This window comes from Canis aureus, chromosome 3 (assembly GCF_053574225.1).
Source record: "Canis aureus isolate CA01 chromosome 3, VMU_Caureus_v.1.0, whole genome shotgun sequence".
NCBI classification, from domain to species: domain Eukaryota; kingdom Metazoa; phylum Chordata; class Mammalia; order Carnivora; family Canidae; genus Canis; species Canis aureus.
In genome coordinates, this window is record NC_135613.1 from 22,720,441 (window position 1) to 22,735,293 (window position 14,853).

The following is a 14,853-nucleotide window of genomic DNA, read 5'->3' on the forward strand; positions in this document are numbered from 1 at the left end:
GTCCCTGTTGGCTCTCTGGGATAGCCAGTCAGCCTGGCTGTCTCCCAGGCTCTTCTGCACGGCCCCCCCCCACCCCCCCCAGCCTCGGATCCGGCCTCAACGCACCGAGCTTCCGCACGAGGGCGCATCCGCACTCGGACGCCAGGGGCTTGTGCCACGGACTCCCCGGAAATATGCCCCAGAGCGGGCTCCTTCGTACGGCGGGCCCCTCCTAGGCTCAAGTTACAAACTCCTTGCCCTGGAGCCGGAGCCCAGGATTCGACCCCGCGCGGGAGCCGGGTTTTGGGGCGCCACGCAGTTCCGACGGAACCTCCCGGAGATGCTGCAAATCTGCAAACGCGCGGGACTGGACGCGCCTCTCCAGACCGCGGCTAGAACTTGGGTGTTTTTTCTTTTTTTTTTTTTTCCTTTCTTTCTTTACTATCAGCGCCCCGCCCACCAGCCGCGCGGTCTCCGCCTGCGTCCCGCCCTTGCCCAAGTTGGGCGGTGTTTATTATTGTACGAATTCAAGCTCGGATTTGCCTGGGAGTTTAGAAGTAGCGCTGCGGAGGCGCGCCTTTCGGGAGAGGCAGGGATGTGCTGCTGGACTCCGGGTGCCGGGCAAGCTCCAGGCAGGGCTCGGGGTGCGGAGGGGGCGGTGCGCAAGGGTACCGGTGTCTCTTCCTCTGGGTCTGTTGGAGCGGGAGCCGAGGCCGGACATCTGGCCAGATCCAAGCTTGAATTTGCCGGCGGCCGCGCGGGTCTGGGGAGGTTGGGTGACCCCGGGAACTATGGAACCGCGGCTTGCATATGCTGGGGCGCTCAGGTGTTTCCTTCACCCCAGGGTTGAAAGGGGTGCTCTGGGGCGAGCCAGGGATCCAGAGAGAGGGCAGCCCCCAGCTCTCTCCTGGCTAGAGGGCCATCCTGACCACCTAGGCTGGAGTCAGGCTGGGCTGGACGGTTGGCCTAAGTTAGAAATGCAGCGCCCCGGAGGGAGGCCCGGGGCTGTCCCAGCGCCCGGCCTGGCGCTCCCTCAAGCCGCCCTGCACCCAAACCGGTTTTTCCGACCCTGATTTTGCCTTCCTTTTGCGTGTGCCAAACTTACCCACTGCCCTACTGTCTATCCAGACCACCCCCCAAAAGATAGTTACTTTATGGGTTCCCCATTTTGGGGTGGGATTCTCCTGTCTTTCCCTTGTTCAGGGGTGACCTGGCCTTTCCTAAGCAGATGTGGCCTCTTTGTGACCCCAGCAGCAGACCTGCGCCTCCCCAGGGCACTACGGTGACTCTCACCCCCTTCCCAGCAGAGCAAGGTGGTGGGCCACCCCTATACCCACCTGCCGCCCTCACCCCTCACTCTTTTCTGGGGGCATCCCCACAGGGTTTATTCAATGAAACGCTAATTCAATTATCCCAAGTGTTTTTTTTTCTTTTAAAAATATTCAGCAGAGATCATAAACAGGAACTAGTCCCGCTGATGCCCCCACCCCCACCCCACAGCAGCAGTGGAGCAGGAGAGGGCTCCTGAACCCGCATCATTCAGGGTTTTTGATTCAAAGCATGACGTGGCTGAATGTAAAATGAGACAGGGTGGGGGTGCTTACACCCCAGGGTGAGTGGGGGGGAGTAGGTGGAGAGCAAGCAGGCTTCCCAAATGCTTAATGTAATCACGGGCCAGCTGCGTGCACTTGTAAAGTTGTTATAACCCCCCTCCTTGTTATAAACAGGAAAGCGCAGAATATAAAGCAAGAGACCCGCATTCACAAATACCAGCTCTCCTGCGACAGCTGCCAAATTCCCCTTTTATGGTGTTCCTCAGTCCCATCAGAAGGACCTTAGCTTCTCCCCACTGACCTCTCCAAACAGGGTTTGTTTTGATACTACCCTCAACTAAGCTGTGGACCACGTACCCATGCCCTCTCTAGCTCCCCAACACCCTGTGCCTTGGCTTCGGGGGAAGCTGGGCTCCTGGAGGGCCTCTTCTGGGTCGCCCAGGGAGCCCTGGAGATAGAGGCTTACCCCCTCCTGGATACCAACCCCCTCCACCACCACCCCGCCCCCCAGTGCCTCCATCTCCTGCAGGGCATCTCAATGGTTTCTCCAAGGAGCAATGCGCCCTCTGCTCCGGAGACTCCCAGACCTCTTAGATAGACACGCCACTCCCTCCACCCAAATATCTAAAAGCTTTCAAAGACCTCAGGAGGCATTTATGAGTCGTGCCATCTCCACATCTATGAGTGCAGAGAGAAGAAAAGATCTTTTGTGGAAGGCTCTGGATAACTGAGCTCCCCCAAGCCAGCCGTAAAACTCACCCCTGTGCCCCCCGCCCATCCCCACCTCTCCTTCCTGGCCGGGCAGACCCCGCTTGGAGCCAGAGCCACCGCGGTCCACATCCTGCCTCACTGACTGTGTGTGCTTACAGCGTCAAGGGGTGGACGTGATATTTCAAACATCAGATCAGTGCGTTTATATATTGGGTGCCCGGAAATTTTTCCAAATAAACACAGCTTGATTCAACTTGGGTGGGCGGACTTATCAACAGACTAATTCTATAAACAAATGAAGGAATAGCCCCGAAACCGATTGGCTGGTATCAAAAAGACACGTGGAGGGAAAAGCTTGGAGTTTTTCAGCAATGAAATTTTAATTAATGTGGGTGGGCTGAGCACACAACGACTGTTTATCATAGACAATTTATTTTCCAGCGCTAAGTCAACATATAATAGCAAACTTACAACAATTATTTAACATTTTTAAAGCCATGAAGGGACAGAGCACGGAGCGGCCAGGGAGAGCGGCAGAGCGGGAGGCAGAAGCACGGCGGGCTCCCCGGGAGGGCCCTCGCCGAGCGGGGCGCAGTCCCTAAGCCGCTGGGTCGCCTGCGTCGTCGCGGGGAGCGCGGGGCCGGCTGCCTCGCCATGAGCCACCTCTTCGGGCCCCGGCTGCCTGCACTGGCGGCCTCACCCATGCTCTATCTGTACGGCCCCGAGAGGCCCGGGCTGCCTCTGGCCTTCGCCCCCGCGGCCGCTCTGACCGCCTCGGGCCGGGCGGAGCCCCCCCAGAAGCCGCCCTACAGCTACATCGCGCTCATAGCCATGGCGATCCAGGACGCGCCCGAGCAGAGGGTCACCCTGAACGGCATCTACCAGTTCATCATGGACCGCTTCCCCTTCTACCACGACAACCGGCAAGGCTGGCAGAACAGCATCCGCCACAACCTCTCGCTCAACGAGTGCTTCGTCAAGGTGCCCCGCGAGAAGGGGCGGCCCGGCAAGGGCAGCTACTGGACGCTGGACCCCCGCTGCCTGGATATGTTTGAGAACGGCAACTACCGGCGGCGGAAGAGGAAGCCCAAGCCCGGCGCGGGGCCCCCGGAGGCCAAGCGGGCCCGCGGCGAGACGCAGCAGCGCGGCTCAGAGGCGCAGCCCCGGGCCGGGAGCGGGGCGGGGAGCGGGGCGGGGAGCCGGGCAGGGCGGCGCGGGCCCGAGACCCCCGGCCAGGAGGGAGCGCCTGCGCGCCCCTCGCCGCTCCGGGACGGCTCCTCTCCGCCCGCGCCCCTCCGCTGGTCTGGGCCCGCGTCCCCGGAGGAGGACGCCGGCGATGCTGTCCAGGGCGCAGCGGCCTTGGCCATAGGCCAGCCAGCGTGCACGGTGGATGGCGCGGATGGCCCGGGGTCCCCCCCACGCCCCGCTTCCCACAGCTCTCCCAAGAGCTCCGACAAGTCCAAGAGCTTCAGCATAGACAGCATCCTGGCCGGCCGGCAGGGTCAGAAGCCTGCTGGAGGGGGCGAGTTCCTGGGGGGCGCCAAGCCGGGCCCCGGCAGCTGTCTGGGTGCCTCGCTGCTGGCCACCTCCTCAAGCCTCCGGCCGCCTTTCAATGCTTCCCTGATGCTCGACCCGCACGTCCAGGGCGGCTTTTACCAGCTCGGGATCCCTTTCCTGTCCTATTTCCCCTTGCAGCTTCCAGACACGGTGTTGCACTTCCAGTAAAGCAAACTGTGGCTGGCACAGGTCCTTCCTCTACCCTGGGCTGCGCTTGTGAGCGACCAGGGGTCCCATTGCTGGGGGAAGGAGCCACGTTTTTTGAAAACAAGTATCTTTTCTTCTGCAACGTGTGGATCCTGGGAAGTGTTACCAACTTTTGTGCACGCAGGTGGGCACAGTCGCCTGCCTTCTCCCGAGGTGAGGCGGATTTTTCCTGAACCTGGAGCAACTTCAGAGATTTAAAAGACCCTGCCTGGCTAGGACTTGGGCATCGCGGACCTCCTACCGCGAGAGCAGGAGAACTCCTTGGCCTTAGGTCAGTCTAAGGTTGTGATCTTCCGCTACCCACTGCAGGTCGTACATGTCCAGAGCAGCAAGGGCCCAGACAGCTGGAGAGCAGGACCAAATGAAGCGGCAGGGTGGTTTCAAAAAGAGCCACGGTGGGACTGTGGTCAGCTCCGTTGTCGCTGTGGCTCAGGCCCTGGCTTTGAGTCCATGGAGTGATGATGGGTGTCCACAGCTGGATTTATCCGTGAACTCTAGCTGTGGAAAAACCGGGAGCAACCTCTGTTTTTCATATTCTTTGGGAGACCTAGGGCCTGGTGAGGATTTACAACCCATGTCCAGGTGGAAGCTAAGAAACCACACTTTTATTTTAAATAGAGAATCTCTCTCTCTCTCTCTTTTTTCTTCCTAGACAGTAAAAGGAATATGCTATATTCTTTGGCTAGATGCTCGACTCTTTTCCTACAACAATTGCCCTGTGAAAATGTCTATATTAACAACCTTTATTAAGAAAGTGCACTCTATATAATAGCATTTTGTTGCATTATGATAGCTCGCTAGTCAGTACCCATGATCTCCAAGACTTGTTGCCAGCATTAGCAGGCGTCCTGTCTTGTTGCTTTTGTTTTTAAGGGATCAAAAGATAGCAGAGGAGAACGGAAATGTGTGAGGGGGATGGAAGGTGTCTTAGACACATAAGATTTTCCATTTGCATGCTTTTTCAAGATCTAGGTTTGATTTTTTACTACATTTTCCAGACCTGTGTACTAAAGGACCGCCTTTATTCAAAAAACTTGGGTGAAACAAACATAAAAAGCAGATACTGGGAGAGAGGGGTCATATGGGGCAGAGGAAGGGAATCTCCTGGTATCTACTAGAGGGTGCCTCTCTGGACCCCAAAGAACAGGAGGCTCAAGAGGAGGAGAGGAGGATTCTTTCAGACATTCCCAGCTGATGGCATCTCAGCCTGCCACCCAGCTCCTCCCTCCAAGCCCCCACCCATCAAGCCTAGAGCCAAAAGCTAAATAAACACCTTGTGGAGGTGACTAGAAATCTGAAGGGTGGGGAACAGGAAGTTGGGGGGGGGCGGGGAGGTTTCTGCAACAAAGATCTGGTTAAGAAAATGGAGATTTTAACAGCCCAATTCAGCTTGGAACTTTTGGGAAGTGCATCTAACCTCTTATAGTATCTCTCTTTGGGTTCCCTTAGGTGGGAAACTGAATTTCCTGAACCTCTGGGTTACTTTAATTTTATCTGATGTGGGAAAGGTACAATAAGTAAGTCATGAGTTCTGGAGGTAGGCTGAAATGGATCTTCAAAATAACTTTAAAAATAATTTCCAGGACTTATATAAAAATGAACACAAACTTTATGGCAAGAGACAGCCTATTGGTTAGTATACTCAAAAGGATGTTTCGGATAAGCATAATAATTTAATAGTTAGTAGGCACAGAGTTGCCTTTCTGAGGATTTATTCTTAGAGCCATGTGCTACTGACTCATAAGTTTCCCATCCTACCCAGGTTGGTGGGAACATTTTGGTGAGCTGCACAGTGTCCTTGATTTTAAGAACTTTGATGAGATTCCCATTGTTGAGATCCAGGCTCACTGCGATTAACCTACACCGTGGTGGAAGGGCTGTCATGGGTATTTTGTTATCCCAAAGTCTCAGCCTCTGCAAATAAAGTTGTTTTTTCATTAACCTCTCAGTGACTGGTTCAGTGGATTACTGGGGGGAATAAGCAAACAGTGTAATAGGAGAGAGGAGTCGGGGATTATATTTGGGAGCCCTGTCAGCATCTCAGGGGCTCTGCCTTCTGAGGGTGAGTTCACACACAGACTGTTGAGTAGGAGCAGAGAAGCCTGGGGCCAGCGGGTGCTTTTGGAACATCATGGAAACTCCACTGTGTAGGTTATGGTTTTAGTTTTTCTTTTTTGTGTTTGATTTGCTATCTCACGCATTTTGTTAATTTATGATGGCTGCTTTCTGGAGAAGCCAATAATCTAATCCTGCCATTTTATTTTATTTTCATTTATTTATTTTTTTAAAAAAGATTTTATTTATTTATTCACAAGAGACACAGGGAGAGAGATGGAGGCAGAGACACAGGTAGAGGGAGAAGCAGTCTCCATGCAGGGAGCCCGACGCGGGACTCGATCCCAGGTCTCCGGGATCACACCCCTTGGGCCAAAGGCGGTGCTAAATCGCTGAGCCACCGGGGCTGCCCAAATCCTGCCATTTTAAAAAAGATGGCATTTTAGAGTTACGATTCCAAGAAGTATAATATAAACATTATTTTTATGGCTCGGAAAAAAAAAGGCAGGAGTATGTATCTGCTTTGTAAGAGTGTTTATACGTACATTAAGAGGAATTCTGTTACCTAATCCCCCGCATCCATCTGGTTTGGAAAGGCTGTGGGGGATTGAACAGTAGGATGATGGAATCTATGGAATCTATATAATCCCATGAATATTCCTTCCCACTGAAGAGAAAGAGGACCAGTTGCCTTTCACAATTCACACAGCTGTTTCAGTGCTCCAGATTTATTCGTGGGCTCCAAATTGTAGATCAATGAGTGTTTTTTTGTAGATCAATAAAAAATGGTTTCTACTCTTATTTAAGGCAAACTCTCCTTTATATTCAGGGTAAACCAGAAGCAACCTTGTCATTCTGCTCTTCAGCAATCTGAAGGTACACCTCTGTGCTCTCTTCTAAACAAAGGGAATGGGTTCTGTTTCTCTGAAAAAGGTCTTTGGTTCAAGCTCAGTGTATACACACACACACACATGCGTGTACACACACGGGTGGATACACGATCATAATGGGGATATAGGAGGTGTACAGTGTACAATGATAGATACGTAAGTGTGGATACGCATGCATAGGTGAATATATGCACACGTGTATTTGTACATGTGTATGTGTGTATATATGTGTATGCTCTGTACACATGAATGCTCAGAGTTCATCCTTTTTTGCACATAAGTGGAACAGATGGGATCATATCAAATACTGAATCCTTTCAAATTAATCCAAGTATTGATACTCTCAAAGATTTTCTTTTTTCTTTTTCTATATAGTTCAAGCCAGGGAAAATTTGGGTTTTGCACTAGTCTGATGAAACTAATAAAGATTTCATTAAAGGATCCTGGAAGACACACCAACATCGAGACCTTTACTTCTACGACTAGTGAAAGGATAAGAGAACTTTGCAAAGGAAAGGCCTTTTGGATGTTCACTGGCTGTTGTAGCAGCTAATGGCCTTCCTGGCACTCAAATGCCTCCTAAGGTTTTCCAGGACCTGAACAGGATGTGATTTGCCATTTTGGACCTAATTGCATCTCTCTGTGAAGGAGGTCACATGTGGCCTCTACCATTTTGCGAAGAGTGGTCAGTGTGTATCCATGTGTGGGTTAAAGAATTGGCCACATGTAATGTTACTGTTGCAGCTGGAAGCCAGAGCCCACTGCCCACACACTGGTAGACTAATGTTAACATCATAAACGTGGGGGACATTTCCAGTAGCTGGCTGCACTCAAGTGAGAGCCACAGCTTTGTATACTTCCCATCTTCACGGGAGCTGGAAACATCTCCTTGCTTCCATGAAGCAAAGGTTGTTCCACAGAGTAAAAAACAAACAAACAAACAAACAAACAAACAAACAAAAAAACACAAAGTAACAAGTTCATTAATTAAAAATAAAGAGAATGAGTTTGTTGGAAAGGTAAAATTCTTTGGATCCACATTTCAAACAGTTTTTTAAAAAATGTCTGAACTGCTAAATGGCAAGTTCTCTATCACTTTTGTCCTTATCCAGGGGTTCCTTACTCAGGAACCCCATACTTGGGGTTCTCCAGGACCAGGTACACACCATACATGTGTGCAGCAGCAGCCTAGTGGCGAGCTATAAGGGGTGCTGGAGCCTGGGCAGAGCTGAGGGTCTGTCTCTTCCAATGGCATCCAAATGCCAATTTCACTGGACAGACCATGTGAGGGGCACCCAGTCCTGATGTTTTCAAGCCCAGGGGTCTACACCATTGTGGGTTGATGGGAGTGGGTACAAGATTCAGTTCTGCCCCTGGAAGGTGGCTACAAGGAAAGAGGGTAACCAGAGCACATGTCCTAGGTCCTGGGGGTGGGGATACAGTCAACACTGTCATCTTTATTTCCCCTGGCAGGGAGGAGGGAGGCGAAGGGGAGGTGGTGGCCAAAGATTTGGTCCTAATCTTTTTCCATGAGGCATGAGAATCAGGGCTCCAGCAGAAAACAGAAAGCCCCTGCCCAATGGAAGAGACAAAGTTGGAAGGACTGCTTATGGGGGAGTGGCCCAGGGGAAGGGCACATCCATGGGGAGTGAGGGCACATGTGGTCGGAGCCACAGTGTTGCATAGGTAGAAGCCAAGGAGAAATACCCCAACCTGTCTCCTCTCCTGCCTTCCAGCCTCATGTGGATACCCCTGATGGCTGACCCTGCTACAAGTCCAGCCTACAAGGGAACCCAGGTAATCCAGTACATAGGGGTCAAACCTGCAAGGGCAAGAGGGGCTGAGAATGCATGGGTGTGGGGGCGGGGCAGACAGAGTATACCCAGCACCATGGTGGAGGCGAAGGTCCTTCCTTCAGGGCCTGTTGGTGGCAGCTGCCCTGACCACACTGTTGGTCCAAGAGCCAAGCCTAGGATGCCTTGGACAATACTGGCAGCTACAGCTGGCCTGCCAGGAGATCGGATTGTCCTATCTGCCGAGCTCCCAAGAGTGGTGACTCTAGAGCCTGTCTGAGACCCTCTTAAGAAGGCAGGGCCTGGCTCTGGACTTAGCTCCTGGGGGCCTGTCCTCAGCCATGCAGTCTCTGCCTTCACAGCTTTGAGCCTGAGTTGCTGAGGGCTGTGAATGACTGCACACGGAAATCGATCAGTTCATTGAGAATCCAAAACAAAATCACCTTTTACTGAAAGTGTTCTGAATGTGGCCAGTACAATCTCATCCTCACAGGACACATGGACCTCACGCTGGTGAGGGCATCTCCTGGCCCCAGTGCAGAGGAAGTAGGGCACAAAGGAAGTGTCTGGGCGCCAGGACAGCACCAAGGTCAAGCCCTCTTGGAAGGTGGAGGGATACTCCGGTGTCCACGGGACTGTGTCACCTTGGACAACACTAAGTTTAAAGCATGACTCAGGTCCTCATAATGTGCAATGTAAAATATTAGAAGTATCATGCCTCTCTAGTGTGCTGGCATCACTACTTTCCCAGGTAGCTGGTCACCATGAACTACCTCCTGTTTCTAGGCTTTTCTGGACACATCTAGCAGTGGGTAAGAATTCCTCTCATTACTGTCTTATTGACTTGTTACCATTCAGCAGGTTGAGTTTGGTGGGAATGGAGAGGGATACATTAATCTGGTTAAAAGTGTGCCCTTGGGGCCCACCAGGCAGAAGCTAATAACCCAGCTCTGCCCTTTTGTGCTGTGTGACATCAGCAAAGTGACCGAACACTTCTATGCCTTAACCTTCTCATCTGTACAAATGGGTATTGTATCAGCAGCTGCCTCGCGTATCTGTCCTGAGGAGTAAAGTAAGTGATGGGTATAGGTCCATAAAACAATGCCTGCCCCAATCTCCATCTCAAAGTGGCCATCACCATGATGGCTCCTGCACGCAGAAAGCGCCCAGTAAATGGGAGGTCTGTATACAGACGTAGCCTCTAATCTAAACACTTTTGTTTTATGGGCTCATTTGTGTCTTCCTAGTTATGTACAAAATCATGAATCAACAGCTCTGCTCACATTATGTAATTGTGTAGGTAGCAGAAGACTTCTGGGGGCGGACTTCTCCGGGGAGGCTGGGATGCGTTTTCATCCCTTCATTGCCCGTGTTACGTCTCTTGAGATGATCCATCCGTTTGAACATGAAACCAAAAGCAAAATAAGCAGCTATGCATAGAGTTGGGGGGATCTTAGGAAAGCCACGGGAGAGCCAATCCCACAGGCCAAAGAGAGCGAGGTCCCTTTGGCATTTCCTTGCGTTGTGCGGGAGCTTAGAGGGGCTTCCCAGGGCCGGCTCTCTAGCCATTGTGAACCCAAGGGCCCTGGGAATGAATGCAAGTCTTTATTTCTGCCCTCAGCACCGGGGCCACTCCTGGGGAGAAAGGGACCAGCCTAAGGAGCAGTGTTCCTTAAACTCTCGTGTTTCATAGCCCGCCTTATAAAGTGTAAGGGACGTTTCTTTAAATGCTGTGGCTAAATATAGCAGGGGCTTGGTCAGCTAGAGCATTTTTAGAAAGCATATTACAAATCAGGAATGTTTTGAAGAAATAAATAAACTTTCCCACATTTTTGGACTTTGAGTCGGCGCTGTGGGCTCCATCTTGGGAGCCTGCTGGTGGGGGGTGGGGGGGTCACCACGAATAATTCACATTCGGGCTCCTGCTGGTGGCTGAGTACCCTGGCAGTGACCCCCCTCCCTTCCCTCCACTGGGCGTGGGTGGGAGATACTGTTAGGCCACGGCACCCCGCGTCTGAGGAAGGGCTGCTCAGGGACGTAAGGAAGTGAGGATTAAAGAGAAATAAATCTACGTCTAGCACGTTTCGCCATTTGTCTGGTCTTGTTCTGGGTGTTTATTGGACTTTTCTGCGAGAGCACAATGATCCTGGGGGGCGGTGATGCCCACTCTCTGTTGCAGGACAGCCTGCAGCTCTGGCCGCTTTCAGGGCCTGTGGCCTGTCCCCAGGGACCCCCCCCCCAATTGGGTCAGACTGTGGTGGGACCGGACGGCGTGTCTCTAAAGGCCGCTCGGGCGAGTCTGCTCCGCAGCCAGAATGGAGAGCCACTCCGGGGAGGGGGCCCAGCAGTCTGGTGGATCTGTGGGGGCCAAAGGACCATCCTATCCTTTCTTCTCACTTGCTATTCCCGGCTTACATGTGATCGGAGTAAATCCCTGGTTTCTGTCCAAGGCCTCAACTGTGCTTCTGTACTCTGGGTAGCAGCACCCTGCACTAAAGCAGCCGTTGTAGAGTTTGTAGTGTTCATGAAAGAAACGGGGAACATAGGTAAGGGGGGTATTGAAAAGGGAGCAAACCTGCAATCCCCTGACCGCCTGTTACTATCGCCTCCTCCGAGAGATTATAGAAGGCTGGCATTTCTAGGGTGTCCTGGTAGGACCCTCTGGATGGACAAAGAGAGGTATATGCACACACGTGTTTACACACACAAATATGTGTAGATTGTCTTTTACTTCATCACTGCCACCACCACCATCATCATCACCCTGTCACTGAGGAGCTGTTTTACATTCTCTGTGCAGGGCCATGCACAGTGCTGGGGACGGAGACCTCTATAAGGTACAGTCCCTTCTCTGGCGACAGCCCAACAACAGAGGGAGGTGAGCAGATGTGAGATTTGCTCGTTTACTTATTAAAACTTTTCACTTTGGGACAGCCCTGGTGGCTCAGCGGTTTAGCGCCACCTTCAGCCCAGGGTGTGATCCTGGAGACGGGGGATGGAGTCCCACATCGGGCTCCCTGCGTGGAGCCTGCTTCTCCCTCTGCCTGTGTCTCTGCCTCTCTCTCTCTCTCTCTGTGTCTCTCATGAATAAATAAATAAAATCTTTAAAAAAAACTTTTCACTTTGAAATAATTATGGACTCACAGGAAGGAACAAAGAAATGTCCAGGGAGGTGAGAGAGATTTGTTTTTAAAGATTTATTTGACAGAGAGAGTACAAGCATGGGGAGTGGGAGGGAGAAGCAGACTCACCACTGAGCAGGGAGCCCAATGCGGGGCTCGATCCCAGGACCCCAGGATCATGACCTGAGCCGAAGGCAGACGCTTCACCCAGGCACACTGAGAGACACTTATTTTGTACAATAATTCTTTCTTTTTAAAGATTTATTTTTATTTATTTATGATAGACATAGAGGGAGAGAGGCAGAGACACAGGAAGAGGGAGAAGCAGGCTCCATGCCGGGAGCCTGACGTGGGACTCGATCCTGGGACTCCAGGATCGTGCCCTGGGCCAAAGGCAGGTGCGAAACCGCTGAGCCACCCAGGAATCCCCTGTACAAGAATTCTTAAGTCATTCTGTGATCTAATTTTATTTAATTTAATTTTTTAAAGATTTTATTTGTTTATTCATGAGAGAGAGAGAGAGAGTGAGAGAGGCAGAGACACAAGCAGAGAGAGAAGCAGGCTCCATGCAGCCTGACACGGGACTCGATCCCAGGTCTCCAGGATCACACCCCGGGCTGAAGGTGGCACTAAACTGCTGAGCCACCTGGGCTGCCCCTGTGATCTAATTTTAATTTCTGGCACCAGGGATTGGGGGCACAGACCCCCACCAAATGATGGCTGCTTGACAGATCTGCTCAGTGACCTTGCTGTCCCCGCTCTCCTGGTCATGGGGGTGCCACGCCGGCTTCTCTGTTTGAGCCATGCCAGATCTCAAGCTCCGCTTTCCTGTGGGTTCCTATTCTTCCAGCTGTTATGAAAATTACGGAGATACCTGCTGGCGAGCAAGACGGACTTCTGTTGTCTGTGGGGCCTGGTGGGTCTCTACCTGGATCGAGCCCTGGAATCACCAGGGAGCTCTACAAACTATTGACGGGTTGGTCACAGCCCCTGATGATATATTAGAGACATCTCCAAACGGTTCTAGTGTGCAGCTGACTTCAGGGACCCGTGGTTTCGATATCAGTAAGGGAAGGTCTGAGGTCAAGTGCCCGGATTATTCAGAAAAACCACTTGGCATGAAGAAACAGAAAAGTAGGCTTGGAGCTGAATGAAGCTGACCAGCTGTTGACATTATTCAAGGCTCCATCGCTCCTTGCACGCCCTCCTGGGAGAAGGTATTGAGCACATGATCTTTGCCACACATCATCTCATTGAATCATTACAATGATTACATCATCTGCTTGATGGATGAGCTAAATCCAAATTGGTGGAGGGGAACCTGACCTAGTCAGGGAGAACCTGAGTCTACAATGGAGACCATTTCTTCCTGAAGCTCCCAACCCTTCTTCACACCTTCTTGATGCAACATTTCAGCTTGGGGTGGAGGAAGCACAGGCACTCAGGGATGTGCAGAGAGCAGTGGGAGGGTTTATATTTCCCACAATTGGGAATGTGACTGGTACCAAGTGACCTCTGTCATCAGAATCACTAGTCGCTCTTTGGCTAACCAACAGTGAGTGCCCACTAACAGCCAAGCACACACACCTTTGGGGTATCTAAGAGCACCAGGCCCAGATCTTGTCCTCGAGGGTTTTGTGTGCTGGTGGGAAGCCCTGGGGAAGGAAACAGACATGCACAGAGCAGCCCTGCACAGCACAGTTATCTGACTCAAAATATCAACAGTGTCAGGGCTCGCCAGATCCTGCACGGCGTGACTCTGTGAGATCCTGACAACCAAGAATGGAGCGGATGGCATAAGTCACATTTCTCTCATTTTCTCACCTCTCTTGGATTTGCAAGCTAATGGGTCTCTTAACTCCCAGACCGGTGAGCCAAAAAAGGAGTAATTTCACGATGCTCAGTAGCCACATTAAAAAAAATTAAAAAAAAAAAAAACTAAACTGAAAAAGAAACAGGTGCAGTTAATTTTAGCTATGTATTCTATTTAACCCCACACATTAGAAATACTACCATTTCAACAAGTAACTGAATACTGGAAAGTATTGAGGTACTTCACATTTTTTTTGTGTGGTTCTGAGTCCTCGAAACCCAGCATGTTTTCTGCTTATAGACAAGCCACGCTGCAGGTGCTCAGGGGCAGTGCATACCTGGTGGCCTCCCCCCGCCCCCAACTGGCAGGTGCGGTTCCAGATTCTCTTTGGTTGCCGCGCCACACACTCTGGAAATCCGAAATTCTGTGTAGAACTTATCCCCAGTGCAGTGAGGTAATATGCTCTGCCAGGGCAAAGGTTGTAGTGCCCACCACACAGTAGGCATCCAAAAAATGTTCCAGGATTGCATTTGCCTTGATGTCTGACTCTCTTGTTTGAGTGAATGTCCCTCAGCTTTTGATAAGCACATGCTTGGTGCATAACAGTCAATATTTTTGAATGGACGCACAATCTTATGAAGGCATGTGCCCCCACTCCCGATGTCTTCTTCCATCTGGGGTTGCTCTGACAACCCCTTTACACACAGCTCGGGAGCCAGTGGTAGGTTTTATCTGACAGGTAAATGTAGATAATATTAACTGGGCACTGACGTCCAGCCTGGCTTTTCCCCTTGGGAGTGAGCTATCCTCAGGAGGCATACATTCTGTTTACTCTCAAGGGCCTGGGGGCAGGGGCAGAGGTGGTCCAGAGCTGCCCGGGGCTGATGGGCAAGTCTGTTGCTCACCATGGATCTAAGTCACATTCTCCAACTGAGTTTTAAAAACAAATGTGTTGGCTTCATTCAGCTCAATCCCATCATTTCCCCAATGGTTCAGAATTCAGGCAAATCCCCAGTTTTACTGGTGAGAACCCCACCAAGGGGCAAGGAGGAGGTGTGAACTCCCTGAGGCACAAAATTATATAGTGTAGGGTCGCAGGGGGCTCCCAGCTCCCAGTCTGCAGTGCGGGGGTCAGGCTGCAGCGCATGAGAAAAATGCTAGCCGGAATAGCTT

The 14,853-nt window shown here is 51.5% G+C and overlaps 1 protein-coding gene and 1 long non-coding RNA gene across 8 annotated transcripts in view; both read left to right on the forward strand.

The window, feature by feature from the left end:
• The window catches only part of LOC144310295 (uncharacterized), a 63,925-nt gene that overhangs the window by 33,544 nt on the left and 15,528 nt on the right, over positions 1-14,853 (forward strand). For 3 of the 7 annotated variants that reach the window (XR_013376009.1, XR_013376014.1, XR_013376008.1), the window contains one exon: positions 8,689-8,749. This is a non-coding gene — a long non-coding RNA (uncharacterized LOC144310295). Of the gene's footprint in view, positions 1-6,891; positions 6,939-8,688; positions 8,750-9,238; positions 9,254-14,853 lie in introns of those variants that run through there. The other 4 variants (XR_013376013.1, XR_013376005.1, XR_013376007.1 and 1 more) reach the window with 2 other exon arrangements.
• FOXL1 (forkhead box L1) lies at positions 135-5,948 on the forward strand. The gene has a single exon (XM_077891068.1). The coding sequence runs from the start codon at positions 2,898-2,900 to the stop codon at positions 3,966-3,968; it is 1,071 nt and encodes a 356-aa protein (XP_077747194.1). The 5' UTR covers positions 135-2,897; the 3' UTR covers positions 3,969-5,948.